At 44.0% G+C, this 15,879-nt stretch overlaps 1 protein-coding gene across 1 annotated transcript in view; it reads right to left on the bottom strand.

The window, feature by feature from the left end:
- Nucleotides 1-5,056: 5,056 nt before the first annotated feature.
- The window catches only part of il1rapl1a (interleukin 1 receptor accessory protein-like 1a), a 152,426-nt gene continuing 141,603 nt past the window's right edge, over nt 5,057-15,879 (bottom strand). The window contains exons 7-11 of the mRNA XM_068746073.1: nt 13,858-14,003; nt 11,450-11,596; nt 9,272-9,442; nt 6,248-6,292; nt 5,057-5,778 (exon numbers count right to left, since the gene is read on the bottom strand). Of these exons, the coding sequence (XP_068602174.1) occupies nt 5,057-5,778; nt 6,248-6,292; nt 9,272-9,442; nt 11,450-11,596; nt 13,858-14,003 (1,231 nt within the window). The remainder of the gene's footprint in view (nt 5,779-6,247; nt 6,293-9,271; nt 9,443-11,449; nt 11,597-13,857; nt 14,004-15,879) is intronic.

Here is a 15,879-nt window from a genome sequence, read left to right on the forward strand (position 1 = left end):
TATTTGAAAATGATTTGACCCAATTATTTAACAAAGGTGCATTTTTTCTTTTTTACATTTCAATTCACCCAAATGACATGCCGGTAACGTGAAAACAAGCCGCTCCGTGTGTGATCTCTACTTCTCTCACTGTCCCGTGTCATTCTCACGTGTCTCCCCCAGACGTGGACGGTCTGCGCTGTCTCCACTACATCCAGTCGCTGCGTCGGGAGGCGCACCAGGCGCTCAACGAGCACGTCAGGCTGATCCACCGGGAGGATTCCACGCGCTTCGCCAGGCTGCTCGTCGCGCTGTCCATGCTGAGGGCCATCAGCCCACCCGTGGTGGCGCAACTTTTCTTCAGACCCGTTATAGGGGCCGTGAACATCGAGGAAGTGCTGATGGAGATGTTCTACGGGAAGTAGGTCGCAGGCAGGCGGCGGTGGGATGAGTTGGACGCGGCAGGTTCTGCCCCGGGAGGTTTGGGGCAGCTGAAGAGGACATTCGAGACTTTATCCACATGTCGGAGATCCTCGAGGACTTGTGAGATGACCACAGGCCAAGTGCGCGTGAAAGAGCGCGTGGAGTTCAACCACGCGTTCTAAAGAAGGGAGACGCGAAGCGGAATTCATAACTTATTTGTTTTTATATAAACTATTTTTCTAAAATAAACTAGTCTGAAGTGTTTGTGTGTATCTGTGTGTGTGTGTGTGTGAGTGTGATAAGCGTGTCTCAGCGCGCAGCGGCAACGACAGTGCACGTCTAAAAATGATCTGAACAACACTGATTCACGTCAGCAGATTATTGGCGGAGGTTTACTGCGTGGACTCCGGATAAAGGTGAGTCCCACGCTGCGGCTGGCGCCATGACTGTTGAATACACCCGGAAATGTCATGTCAGGCCGCCAGAGGGCGACAACACCGCATGAATCACACCGTTAAGTTCAGGTGCCTCACTTCTGACCATTTGCAGTGTTGAATTTTCTCTCGCAGAATTTCTTTCCAGTAAAGATGGAGGACTAGATCACTGGAAAAAACCGCTACAGATGTTCAATCTGATGACGTCATCATTGTCAAGTCTACAGAGATTTGGCCAGATGGTTGCCTTTTCGTTTTGAATATTTTAAAGGAGATGGGGAAAATGAATTGCACAACATTTAACCTGCAGGTAAAAAAATGTTGGGGTATATTTTTTCTCTCCGAGTCAGACATCTATTAGAGCATGCTTTTGGGAAGCTGGGTGTTCCATGATCAGTGGCTGTGGAACAGGAGATGGAGATCAGGGTGTGTTTGTGAGCTCTGATTAGAGGAGGCAGGAGGACAGGCGGCGGTATCATTTTAAAACAATGACAAATCAGGAGGGATTCAGAAAACAAGAGCTTGGTGAAACTCCTTTTTGTTCCAAAGTGGATCACGTTGACTCTTATGGGGATCCTTAACATGTTTATTCCGACCTCACTGATTTGGCTGCGTGAGAACGCGTGTTAAAACGCATAAAAACAAACACTGAAACAGCCACGGTGGAAACTTTGACTTAGTCATTAAATTTAAATGTAGATTTTCAGCCAAGTCAGACACAAAATAATTCTGATTTTCAAGGATCTCTTAAAGTTCTACTTGCAGTGTTTATTATTATAGAGCCTGTAATAACCGCACACGCTGCCACTATAGAGCCCCCCTGGTGTTCAGATGAGGTACTGCAATGGACCGACACCAGGGTGAACTTTGCTTTGAAGGCGCTCTTATTATTTCTGTCACGCACTGCTTCAAGCTCCCCGTCGATGGGGGCATTTTAACTCAAATTCAGCCTTTAATTGCTCCGGGTAATAGAGTCTATTAATTACTATTGATTAGTCTGGGTCCTAATATGTAAAAGCCACTGTTGCATGCGCTTCATGTGCGCTGGATTTACACCAGTCAGAGTAAATTCATGCTATCGGTGTTGATTAATGCTGATAAACGCTGTGCGTTAAATTATTTTCCTACACCCCGACCCCCCCCCCCCCCCCCCACACACATTAAATATCTTCATACTTTCCTTCTTCCTCATGTAGCCCTGTTCCTGCCTTTTCCTTCTGCCCCAGTTTCTCTTTTGCTCTGTTCCCTCCTGGGACTGCGAGGATAGTCACTAAATTGGCTTTCTGTTTGTGTTTACTGGTGTTCTTACACAAACAGCCCTTGTAGCTACTGCAAACCCCCCAGGAGATGGCACTGTTTGTCTACCAATAACACGCCTTGTCTCTGAGCTAAAATACTTTTCATGGGGGGGGATTTTCATCTTAATCATTGCTGTCTCTGTCTGACAGCTCAGAGGAGTGACAGGAACGGGCAGGAGGAACTGTCCAACCAGTGTCCAACCAGAGACATACAGCAACAATTCCACTGGACGACAAAATCTCATGCAGATGTGACTCATTTTAAGCTCCTGTTGTACGTTGAACTGAAATTATGCTCTACATGATGTTTATCTGTGTTCTTATAGTACAAGTTCTCTCACAGCTGTTCACAAATCAAAGAAACCCTTAGAGGCTTACATTGGATGGCTGATTGTAACTTAAAGGGCAAGTTCGGTATTTTTTCCAAGCCCTGCTGGCCCATGACATACATTACATGACAAGATCCTCTAATGTGCCTAATAACGGATGAGCGGAAAAGGCCACAGTTTTCAATTTGAATGAAAGCTAATATCAAATGTCAATAATCTCCCTGAAACAAAGCAATAATTTAATAAATTACTGTTATTTTAGTAGGAAATAGCTTGGTTGAGTTACAACCTTCACATCACAGGAAGAAGGAAAAATGCCAAGTATGGATCTCTTAACGGCCAGTACCCATGCCCTAAAGATGAGAGGAATCATTTAATAACCTGCAGTTAGTTAGAATAGCCAGAAAGAGCACAGGGAGAGAAGAAACGTTCACACACACATGCATGCAGTGCTTTAGCTCCGCCTTTACGATAGTCCTGTTGTGACCACAATGAGTTTATTTCTTTACTGTTTTGAGGCATTTCAGCAATTTATGGAAACGCTGACGGACAAGACTTTAAGTAGGCCATTGACTGAAAGCCACCCTTTTCCCTACTAATCACCGTTTGATGCCAGTGAAGTCAAAGAGAGAGAGAGAGAGAGAGAGAGAGAGAGAGAGAGAGAGAGAGATGAACGTTATAAAGTGACTATACTAATGTCGATTTCATTAATGTGGTCAGTGTGTGAGGCAGATGCTGAAAAATGATCAGGTGCAGACACAAAAGGAAAAAAAAACATCAAGAGGAAATCAGTGTTTTTAATGTGTAGTGAGAAAGTAAGGGAAACTGATAATGATTGTGTTTCTATAAAGATAGACATCTCTTCCCAAGTGAAAATTGTGTTTATATATTTATATAAATATCTATATTATATATATATATCGAATACATATCTATTTGCTATGCATACTCAGAAATCACACCTTCAAATATATTTAAAAAGTCTTTCAGAACACAAGTGGACTCTTTTCTTTCCTTAAACTATCCGTGTGAGCCAAAGTAATTATCAGGATGGGAATAATATTGTTTGAAAAACCAAAATGCTGAAAATGCTTCACTTTTGAATCTGGAACAGTAGAGGATGAATGTTTTTTTTCCTCCCCCCCATAGTCAAAAGTCACCTTAATCTCCCAAAAAACCAGGAACCACATTGCAAGTGTACAAAACCAGCATAACACGAATACACAAATCCCCTCCTATGGTAGATGAAATGCAAATAAGTATGACTTCTCAAGCAAACTCTTTTCTGTTATAAAAATAGAATTCATTTGAAAATAATCTACAGATTTATTTTAAGGTGAGGCATTTCCCTAGATCACACTCGAACAGCAAGGTTGCTTGTTTCAATAGAAAACATGAAGCCTAAGAGGGAGACCAGCCAGTCTGGGTCGATCTGATTGGACAAGACTAGCATGACTCCCCAACTGCTCCTCCTCCTCGGCTCCTCATGTCGGTTTATTTTAGTCAGCTCCTCCTACTTTTTGCATATTCTATGATTTTTGTTTTTTTTATAAAGATAATTTTCTTTTAAACTAGATTACACCCTTTCACAGGTAAACAAAAAGAAGTTTCACTTCCTTTAAGTTCCTGAAATGTCCGGGTAATTCCAAAAAAAGGGTTAAAAATGTTCTTAAAATTACACAAAGGTTTAAAAACAAACAAAAACACAACAGCGCAGGTACACGAAATACTGGCTTTCCAAACAAGCGTATTGAAATCAGTGGAAAAAAAAGAAATATCCGAAAGAATATCCGTCCATCCATCCATTTTCAACCGCTTATCCGGGGCCGGGACGCCGGGGCAGCAGCCTAAGCAGGGAAGCCCAGACATCCCTCTCCCCGGCCACTTCTTCCAGCTTTTCCAGGGGGGATCCCGGGCCGTTCCCAGGCCAGCCAAGAGACAGTCTCTCCAGCGTGTCCTGCGTCCCCTCCCGGTGGGACGTGGCCTGAACGCCTCTCCAGGGAGGCGTCCGGGAGGCATCCTAAATAGATGCCCGAGCCACCTCATCCGGCTCCTCTCAATGCGGCGCAGAAATAAAATAAAATAATACAAATATGCAACCCTGTGTACAAAAGTGAAGTCCTAAAGTGAAAAAGGAAAAAAAATAAAACAGAAAAAAAAAAAAAAAAAAGAACAAAACAGGAAAACACTGATGCTACAAAGAAATCCAAATATATGTACAGGACCCTGTTTTCCTTTTGTTTGTATGTACACACATTTCGGTGTGTGTAAGTGTATGCAGGTTTGTGAACAATTGCCATAGTGTGTTGGTTCTTCTAATGCGGTTCTTGTGAGACTTGCGAGTTCACGAAACTCCTTTCATTGCATCTCCTGCAGCTCCACATAGAAAACATCCTCTGGAATAGAAGTGTCCAGAATCCTGGAGCATCGTCATCAGTCCCTGCCAGGTAACATCCGCTGGAACCGAGCAGATCCAGAACACTTTTCACCTTCATCACACCCTTACGCTGTGTTCCCAAGAGTCACCAGACGTAGCCAAGTGATGCCTGATCCTGACTGGCATCCCGTCAGCCCCTTCCGAGTCGCTCCATCATTACCAGATGACGCTGGAGATACTGGTTTCTCTCGGCAGTAGCGGGAGCATGGCGTTGTTAGCGTGCGCCTCTTCCAGGCTATGCTCGCGGCTCTTCCCTGGAGGCCTCTGCCCATTCAGCAGTGTCAGTGGGATGTTGCAGTAGGTGTGCTGGCTTCCCAGAGAGGAGAGCGGCGGCAGGGTCCCTCCGGGCGGTAGGTCATACTCGTAGCTGCGGTAGTAGTGTTTCTGCCTCATGGTGGTGTGGTAGGTGTTGTGGAACGAGGAGCGCAGCTCAGGGTGGGCAGTGGCCATGGCGGTGGAGGTGGCCGCCGCCATGGAGATGGCGGAAACGGTCTGCAACTCCCCAAAGGGGCCCTGCTCGCTGGCGTCCAGCGCCGGCTCATGCGTGAGCATGGGCTCGGTGCGTCTGAAGGGCATCTCGTACTGCAGCTGCTTCCAGAACTTGGAGTTGAGCTTGTTGCTCTTGGCGCCGTGCCACTTGATGACGGTGAGGGTTTTAATGGTATGCTTGAGAGCCTCCACCTCCTGGTAGTTCATGATGCCTCGCAACTCGGCGCACTCGATCAGGATGACCTTGATCTCGCCGGTCGCCATCATGTTGCGCAGCCGCGTCTCCAGCTCAAAGATGCTCCAGCCTCGACGCACCACATAGTTGGGCGTCATCACTATAATGAGGCGCTTGCTCTGGTCCACGCATCGCGCCACGTCCTCTATGTAGGCTGCAGAGAGCACGCGGTCAAGACAAAGAGAACGAGAATGCGTGAGCGACAATTTATTCTGAGCTTCAGATGTGATGTAATTAGAACAGGACCGCCACACTTAACCATGATGGATGAACAAACAGCAACAGACACGCAACACACGACAATGACGGGGAGATAATCTGCTGTCCACATCCAGAGTCTGGTCTAAATGTGCTGAATAGAGTTTATAATGTGTAGAGAAAGATATTGGAACCTTATATATATGTGTGTGTGTATGTAAAGCTACGCATTTGTCCAGCTGGATGTGTGTCTTTTTGTCATGCTGCGTTGTAAATCGTTATTCTAACTAACCAATGCAATCAGTACTGTGGATGTCAGGCTATGAAGTGCTGCATCTAAAGACAGTCTCTAGGCTGAGCTGCTATTGGTTGCCAGATCACACAACAGCCTCTGATGCAGTAGGAAAAAGACTGAGGGCGAGTACCTCCAAAGAGTCGTGTGTCATCCTGGTAATGTTCACTGGTGAAACCTAAACAGACATTTTCACATTCAGATCACGGGAAGAACGACACAGTACAGACACAGAAACATCTCCCCGAGCCCATCTTGATCTTTCACTTCTGATTAATCGCGTTTCCTGATTTCCCTGATCACACCATCATCTATCATGATTTCACTTGGCACTGACGCTTCTGGCAATTTTCTTTTGATGAAAGCAAAGAGGCAGAGCTCAGAAGCCTTGCAGAGTTTCTTAGTGATGTTTGAGTCTGTGTGGACCAGGCTGTGTCTTATCTTTTCAACATGAAGCCTATAGATTAGAACAAACACAGAGCATCCCTGCTAACCGGAGCACACTGTGGACCGCTGGCTCAGACGGACTACTAAGCATCATTGGAGACTCTGTTCAGACAGAATTTTCATAGACTTATTAATGCATGGATGAGAACCACGATGGATGATTAATTTGTTCAATCCATCAGCTCCAAGAGCGCCCTGCATAGATTATTCCCATGCATGTGGAAAGTATTACAAGAAAACCCAAGGTGAAACTCTGTTATGTTTAATTTTCATTCACAGAGGGAAAAAAACCATCACATAACACACACTTTCAACTATGTGTTAGCTGTAGGTTCAGGAGCATTTAATGCATTCTGTAAGGTTTGTCCAAGTTTCTAACCGGATGAATGCATATCTTGACCACAAGAGATTGACTTACCGTGGCTCTGAATAGCAGATCAATCCATCACATTTAGGCAAATATGCTTTCTCACCTCGAGCTATGGTATTCCCCCCGCATCAAGCAGAACATGGACAAATGTTCTCGTATGCACCTGTTCTCTGTGGTGAAATAAACACCTACGATCTATCCAGCTTCCTGTTTCCATGCAGGAATCCAGTGTGGCAAACCCACAACGAGCGAGTCCTCCTCGCTTGGAATCTGAACTCCCTTACCTGGGCTGTACACAACCGTGCCGTCGTTGGCTGACTCTTCCTTCAATCAGCCTAGCCCTCAACCCTTGCTTCACGCTTTAGCACCCTCCCTGTGATGTGTGTGACTCAGTCAGGTGATATCATACAGGTGAGACACACGCGCGCCATCATACAGGTGATGTCACCAAAAAGCCATTACAGCATCCGGTATCATTGTATTAGACACATCATTTGCATACTTCTAAACTTATTACATAGTCGACCACCAGTACGAACTCCCCGTCTGTCTGTCTGCCACACATGTCACAAACAAACACACATCCACGCTCCCACGTAGTCCCTCAAACCATCTTATTAAATTATGCGAGGCCTGCACCACCGATTGCCATTATGTGTAACAGACAACATGGCCACACCAAAGAAGAATGAACAAAACTGTTAAACTAAGTTTCTTCATTAAAATGAGACGAGGTCAGCTTCAGGAGAAAACCCCAATGTGCATTTCACTGTTATCATATTACAGTGTGCAATAGTGCAGTTATGGCATTCCCAATGATCCATAAAAGAGTGATTTAAGTTGGGTAAAATATAGTTTATATTTTGTATTATATAATAATATTGATGTATTATATTGTAACAGAATGCTGCTTTATTATAGTGGAATCTGGAATGTATTCTTTAAGTGGAAGTGTGATAAAAATGCTTCCCTTCTGGAAAATGAAAAGAAAAAATAATAAAGTTATATCTCCTGTTTGAAAAGAAATTCAAAGTAAAATTAAACATGTCATAAAAAAGTAATGAATTTCTATTAGGATTTAACTTGAGGTGGGATTTGTTGAGCAGATAGACTATTCGACTGTCGCTGCAGGGATGAGGAAAAATTATTATGAGCAAATATTTTATGATCAATTTAGATGGAAACATTTTCAACAAAGCCATAAAATGTAATGAAATAGTGCAAGTAATGTTTTAATTTTGCCACTGACAGATTCATAATATTCCTGACTGACATCTTAACACGTCTGACATAGGTGAGACTCACAGTGATGACATCATCATGAGACACAGGTGACATCATGAAGGTGAGACTCATGGGTGACATGCTTTCACAACTACCTTATATTTGTAAATTTCTATTTGATGTCAAACATGAGCAGTTATTGCAGCATAGACTTATTTAATTGCATAATTGTTTTTACAGTTTATTATATTCCTAAACAGAACAAGTGTAAGAATAAAGCCTTCCTTCCTTCCTTCCTTCCTTCGGAGCTTCTTCATCAAACTAGTTATCTGCAGCCGTTGCCCTCTTACCCCCCACTAAAAGGTAGCTGAAAACAGAAGCCCTCTCTCAAAGTTAAACGCTTTCTTCAAATGCTTTTAGCCTCTACATCCATTCTCCACGTTCACTGTACTCATCCCTCAAGGTGACTTTAAATCTAACGGCCATCCATGCTAGCTTTTTTCTGCATTTTGTAGCACTTCAAATACCCAATCTACCTAAAGTCCTTCTTGTCCTCCCATTTAGTTTGTAATTGCCCTTCATACTTCTGACTCATCTTCAGAGTCTGGTGATGGCTACCTGGCAACCTCATCCCTCAAACTTTTCCATCCATCTCAACTTGAACACTTCAATGACAAAAACACATCCAACATGCTCCTGAAAACTCACCCCAAGCCTCATTCTTTCTCAGAGAGAAAGGTGGTGAGATTCAGGTTTGACAAACATCTCACAAGTCCCCGATATTTCTGACTTATCTTCAGCACAAAATAGTTGAAAACTGTCCAAGTCCTCAGTCCCCGGTGACCTCAGATGTTTTGCTACAGCTTTCTGCAACAATCATGCAGATCCCCATCAACGTCACTCTGTTGATTTTCTTTGGCCTTTTGAAGCTGAACCGATAAGATGGATGGAACTTTGCAGTCTCTTCCATGCTCTGTACATCTTCACATCCAGAACATTTAAATGTTGTTGTGGCATGGCCAGTGCAGCAACTACAGAACAGAAACAACTAAAAAACAAAATCCCTCCCCACTACAGTACAAATGTGAGGGGGTGAATGTTTACACTCAGACTTACTTCCAGTTGGAATAAGGTCTCGATCTGGGATGAAGAGTTTGTAGCCATAATGCTTCTCCAGCACATCAGGGAGGATTTCCAGGGCAAAGCGTTCCTCCTCTTTGGTCTCCTGACTCCACTGGTCCGGATCCACTTTGGTGTAGGACAGGTACGCGTCGTAGTCTTTGTTGTCTGCAAAACAGTGATAAACAGAAGGGAGTGGCTCATGCATCCCGTTGGAAAAAAAAAATCCCTTCAATCCCGATAGTAAAATCTCTAAATAGTTCAAATTATATGGACAGTGCAGCCAGATGTGTAGAGATGATGTGAGTCTCAAACCATGAATGTGCTACATCAAAACGGAAATGTCAAATAATGAAATATTGCAATACCTTCATATTTTATTATTAACTTCCATTCACCTACAAAAGGAACTAATATCAAATAATAATTTGATTACTGTGTTAAATATGTTGGTCATGATAATTTCCGTTCAAATTGCATAATCAGTCCCCCCTATAAATAATGTCCCTATATTTATCTTATCTCTATTTTTAGATTCCTTAACCATGAAAACAAACCTTTAGCAATTTGATTCACATTGATATCACTATTAGTTTAGTGTTATTCATAAAAAGCACAGTAATGGTGATGTCTTCTGGACCTAGATCCATAGCTTTTGAAGACAACAAAAATACAACCTCCAGCAAAAACAGAACCTCCTTTGTAGAGGTAGTAATAAGCGAGCCAAAAATCTCGATAATATCCCCAATCCGGATCAAATCCGGATGGAATTCGGTGGAAAGATAGAGGTTCCCACCCTACATGAATGTGTCAAATTCCATAAACATCGATTAATAATCAACCGAGATATTGACAAACACATTTTGAAACTCCATTGACTTCAATGTTCATGAACATTTCAGGATCCAGGATCTCTTCTGGATCATCACCGAAATGTAATCATCTGTTCCTGGTAACATTCCCAACATTTCATGAACATTTCTTCAAGATCAGTCGTTAAATGTTTGAGTTGTCTCGCTAACAGACAGACAGATAAACGCACACAAAAACTTCCCTAACCTCCTTGGCAGAAGTAATAATCAAGTATTTGGACAGAAAAGTCATTTATATTTGGCAATACTGCATTGTGTCTGAGTATATAAGAAATAAATTGACGTAGATACAAAAATACCCCAATCCAGATTCAAGAATAACCACTTCTCCCTACCTCAGATAATTTCCCAGAAGGCAATAGGAATAACTGAAAAGGCAGAAAACAGAAGAGAGAGAGAGAAAAAAAAGCCGTACTGGTGACATACTGAGTGAATCCTAGTCATTATGCTCCATAGAAACTGGAGAGTGGGCCATCCAAAAAGGGAAGAGGCGCTTCCTCCGCAGACTCTTTGAGGAGCACACACAGCTTTGAAACTCACTGGAACGGCCAGGGTTGCTCTCAAAAGGCTCCAAACATCAAACAAGGCTTTCAAATTAGCAACCAACCTTGCAAATTAACTGCCTGGCAAACTTGGAAAATCAAAAACAGCTTGTACTGGCGGGTCCCCGGCGGTATGACTTAATCATGTGGAAGTTTGAGTCAACAAAACAGTGCGTAATAGATAATTCATGCTACTGGAGAAACAGGCCATTGATTCAAATGCGAAGTCAGTCATTCCAGAAGTGTCGGAAAGAAAACAGAGAAGAGTGAAACTGCAAAGCAAAAAAGGAAAGACGCTGGGACAGAAACAGACAAATCCTTTACTGAAGGAAAAGTTAACTATGTTCGGTAGAGAAAAGACAAAGTGGGGGCGCCGTTTCAGGCTTCTTACACCTCTAATGAGCTCTGAGCCCAGTCGTTCCCCATGTTCCACGATCTGGCCTTCGTCAGCAGGGGGTGGCCAACATCCCATGACAAAATAAGACTGATCGCTTTTTAAATGGGCAGCAAATTGAAATTCTGCCTTCTCTCTTCCTGTACAGCCACTGCAGGACTGTGAAAACAAATGCAATCTTGGGTCGCGGAGAGAGAGAAAGAGAGATGGAGAGAGAAAGCACATGTAATCCCTGTGAATCCATCAAGCTAATCTCACACAGGCTGCTACTGATAACGTCTTTGCTTGATTGAGAGTGTGTTTTGGATAAGAAGTGGTTAAAAAGTTCAGGAATAAAAGGCTTCAGGCAGAGACAGAGATGATTTACCGCCGTCCATGTCCTCGCTGCCAAAGTGCCTCCTATAGAAAAGCATCAGCTCGATCTTGTAGCATTTGTAGAGGGAAATGAAGAAGATGAGAAGCAGCAGAATCGCTCCCAGCCCTCCTGCCAGCTCCACGGTGTACATGAGCTCTGCTGTGGGCGACACACACACAGAAAATATGTAAAGAAGTCCAGATGAACAAAAGTTTAGTCAAAAACAGAATTGATTCCTGCACCAGGTTGGACTTCAGGTTTTTCCTTTTTATGCTCGCTGTTTTCCTCTTCAGCTCACAGCGTGAGACACTTATGGGACACATTTACATTGGCTAAAGGGCTGGAAAAAAAATCAAAATTTTTACAAGAGCTCAGCTTAGAGAGGAGCAACATCAATCTTCGCAAAGAGACATGAGGCTCATAATGACTTTGGGAAAAATGAGAGGGCACAATGCAGCGAGACACACGGGGAAAAGGGAGATGAGAAATTGGGTTCATTTCTATGGAGCAGCGCAGCAATGACACAGCTGTGCACGTTGGCCGCCGTCCACGGTGGGACCTGTGACAAGCATGGACATGGACGGAGGCATTTTCAAAACAAGATGCCTCCGTTTACGCCCATCAGTTACTCCCTTCTACATTGCACCCCCCACCTCTCTCTCCCATCGGTCTTCCCTCGCGTCTCCTCCTTATTCTCTTCCTCCGTCTCCATTAACTTCCCGTCTTTATTATCTCCCCTTCATCTCCCCAGAGGCCCAGCTTGAGGGAAGGATGAGTTATGTTGTACATGAAAGCAGCATTTACCTGCTCGGCTTTTATCTGTGCCATTGCGGCCTGGAAGGCCGTGCAGCCGCCACGTCAACCACAATGCATTGTCCATCAAAGACTACATATACTGAGGAGAGACACTCCCCCCTGGAGGATGATGTCACTGAGTCATAAAACAGTTCAGATACAAGGACATGAGACATTCTGACAAAATGTAATGTTAGTGGATTTAACGCCCACATTTCAATCATTTATTTCATTTGAAGAAAATCTCAAAAGAAAATGTGTCCCTTCCATCAGACCACGAGAAACGATGGATGGATGGAGCCGAGGTGATTTTGACTCACATAATTGAACATGTATTTTGGTTCAAACAAGTTTTATTAAAGCCTGTATGGTAAATATGACGCTAGAGATAGCTGCTGTTGTCTTAGCTCATCAACGACAGGCTTACAGGCCCTGTAAAATGTAATATCTGCTATTCAATCTGCACTCTGTCGACAGGCGGGTGCTTCATCGGTCACCGCTTCCTCTCTGTCTTCTCGCTTTCAAGTTCTCTCTTCCTTCTGAGATGGGTAAAGAGATATTCAAAGACCCGCTGGCGATATTATGAGACGTGAAACGTGATATAAACAGCAGAATAATGCGGAAGACAGAGAGCGATGGCGCTCGAGTCGTTTATAGCATCCCTTGCCTTTCAAGCGCCGTTTTTGACAGAGCGCGTTAAATGGAACCGTCGAGAGTCTACAAGACAAAAGTAATTGGGGCAGCCGCAAAAGATGGTCATAGAGACAAAGATTAAAGCAGGGAGACAGACAGCTGAAGATTTAAAATGTAATTGTATGCTGAACGCACTGGCCTGTTGGGAAAAGGACCAATTTGCTGTTTAAACAGGCATTAAATTACCTCTCGTTGCAGGGTGACAGCCAGTGCATGAAAAGAGGCGTAGGAAGAAGCGACACAACCAAACAGAGCTCAAAATGCAGGTTAACACAAGATGAGAAGCTGCACAACACGTTTACTTGTGAAATCTAAAGCCACTTGCTGGAGAGACATTACGTTGCTTTGTTTCGTTTGTGGAGAACGTGTCACACCAGCAGTTCCTGATTTCGGCCCATTTATTTTGGGCTACCTGTGGAATTTAAGACCAGCATTTTCTTTCCTTTTGTCACCGATTTAATGTTCAGCATGCTTTGAAGGAACTATTTTGCTCTAATTTTGTCTGGTTGTTCCGTTTGGATGTGGCTGGGCTGCAGATACAGGTTTATTAGAGCGCTACCTCTGGAATGCTGCCTCCTGTCTCTGGAAACGATCAAAGGTTGAAAGAGAAAAAAGAGTTGTGGGCCATCAAAAAATAACGAGCTGCACGACTCAAGCAGAGGAAACTGTGAAGTCGTATGACGATACGGGACAAACGACCCATTTTGCATTACACAGGGACATTTGAACCATTATTGGCTTCAACCCACTATGGTTCATCAACCCCACGGGAGTCAAACCAGAGACTGGTGTCCAATACATGTCCTTTTGATGAAGTGATGCTCCCAACATTTGCATACTTCATTCACAGATAATACAGAACCGTGTCAGACATGGATGAATATTTTTATTTTTTAAAGCAGTTAGAGGGAGTGATGTCACAGAGCCCTTACCCTGCCTGAGGAGCTGGATGGTAGCCTGGCGACGGCCGTTGCCATTCTCAGCATAACAAGAATAGTTCCCCAGATCGTCCTCCTCCAAAGAGCCAATAGTCAAAGAGATGGCCACCTCCTGCTCACCAAGGTGCTCCCTCACAACCCTGCAAGACAAGGACCAAACACTGAACACCTTTGAATTCATATTCAGAATCTAGCATACAAAGTATGCAATGATGAGATTGTTTGTGAGAGCAAAGTTCACTAAATTTCGACCCATCCTGTCAGTTCGCAGAGTTTAAAGCACCCGTGTGCTCGAGGCTTCACTTGTGCTAAAGGGAAACACTTCCTTGTACGTTAATTTAATTCTCTGCAGTCTAAACGCATGAAAAATGAAAATCAATAAGGACTCGTCCTACGAATGTGCGGCAGGGGGTCAAATACTGGCAATCAGAAAATCTTTTTATAGCGGATGCCATGGTAACAGAGAAGGAGCGAAAGTAATATTCCATAAAGTAAATGAGTGTCCCCCCCCGCTGGGCTGGTTGAGCCTGATGGAGGAGGAGAGAATGGGGAGATAATGTTCCCTCATACCTTAGACACACCACTTAGCCCACTTTTACAGCACCTCCGGCACAAACGACACTTTGGAGAAAACAAGTGGAAATGAGAAAGTGCTCTCCTCTATTTGCATGTGTGTGTGTGAATCATCTACAGTATGTGCTATTAATGGTTATGAGCTGAGGAGGAGTGGGATGAGGATCCACCTCCTCCCTGGATGTCCAGTCGATAAACTCCACATAAGGAAATCTTGTTGGGGAGACTTGTCGTCAGCGGAGGGAGCGTCATTCACTCGGCATGGAGGGGCCGAGGCAGAGCTGATGATCGTTGCGCTTTCAGCCGAGTTTGTTGTGCAGTGGGGAGTGTAGCGGGGGAGGAACCATGGGAATAATTCATGTCTTTGCGGGGGGGTAGTGGAGGCCACTTTGAAGCCTCCAGTTTCAAATGATCTCGCTCTGTGAGCCGACACAGCTCCCTGCCACACAGCCCGATGAGAAGTATCCAACAACAGGCCTCAAATGGAGATGATGAGGGACCTGCGGTTTCAAGGTCCAGGTGAGGCTCCAATATACAGATGAGAAGGGAATAATATCACAAGGAGTGAGGCTAATGTGAATCCTCATTTCAGACTATAGAGCAGCATCTACTGCTAATCAATCTAAAACTCCTTCTGCCGTTCAGTCTGCTGATTAAGTTGATTGATACGGAGCTCGTCGAATGAGTGACTCACAAACGTGCCCTAAACCCGGCTGCAGGCATATTTTCTCTCGACTCTCTCTCTCCCTCTCTCTCTCTTGTGTTTGCTCATTTACCAATCAATTTCATTTTATGCATTCAGTTCTCACCTACACCTGCAAAACACCAACTGAATTGATCGATGGCGTATCGATCAACCTCATTATAATGCTGAGCAACATTTGTTCGGCTAATTTATTAATCTCTGCATGTTATGCTAATGTCAAGCCATCCGTGCTACGTTAACGACAACAGGCCCGTCCCGGGGTTGCAAATTAGAATTTATGAGATGGGGTTACCATAGCAATGAACTCCTCTGGATCAATAGTTGCAGATTCGGGTAAATGAACGCCTGCAGAATCTCAGAGCCTGATATATGAGTGTTCATCTCTGAGCTCAAGTTTGCCAGTGGATGCTTTCGTGATAAAGTGTGTGCGTGCCAGGCTGAAGACAAGCGGTAACCCATAGAAACACGCCCTTTGAATCCGCTGCAGGAGATTTGGCTGCGAGGTGAGCGCAGAATTGTTCAAGTGCTATTTCTCCTCTCTCTTTTCCACCACTGCTTCCTCTATGTCCGGCTGCCTTTATGCGAGTGAGATGAGGGCGCTGGCAGTATGTGAAAAAGCTTATGGCAGCAGTGTCAGCGGCAGAGAGTGCACGGCCAAATCCATTATTGATCGGCCACATGAAATATTGGTGTGAATTATTGAAAGGTTAAACCCTCAGCCTTTGAGCGATGGAAGC

This window comes from Brachionichthys hirsutus, chromosome 12 (assembly GCF_040956055.1).
Source record: "Brachionichthys hirsutus isolate HB-005 chromosome 12, CSIRO-AGI_Bhir_v1, whole genome shotgun sequence".
NCBI lineage: Eukaryota > Metazoa > Chordata > Actinopteri > Lophiiformes > Brachionichthyidae > Brachionichthys > Brachionichthys hirsutus.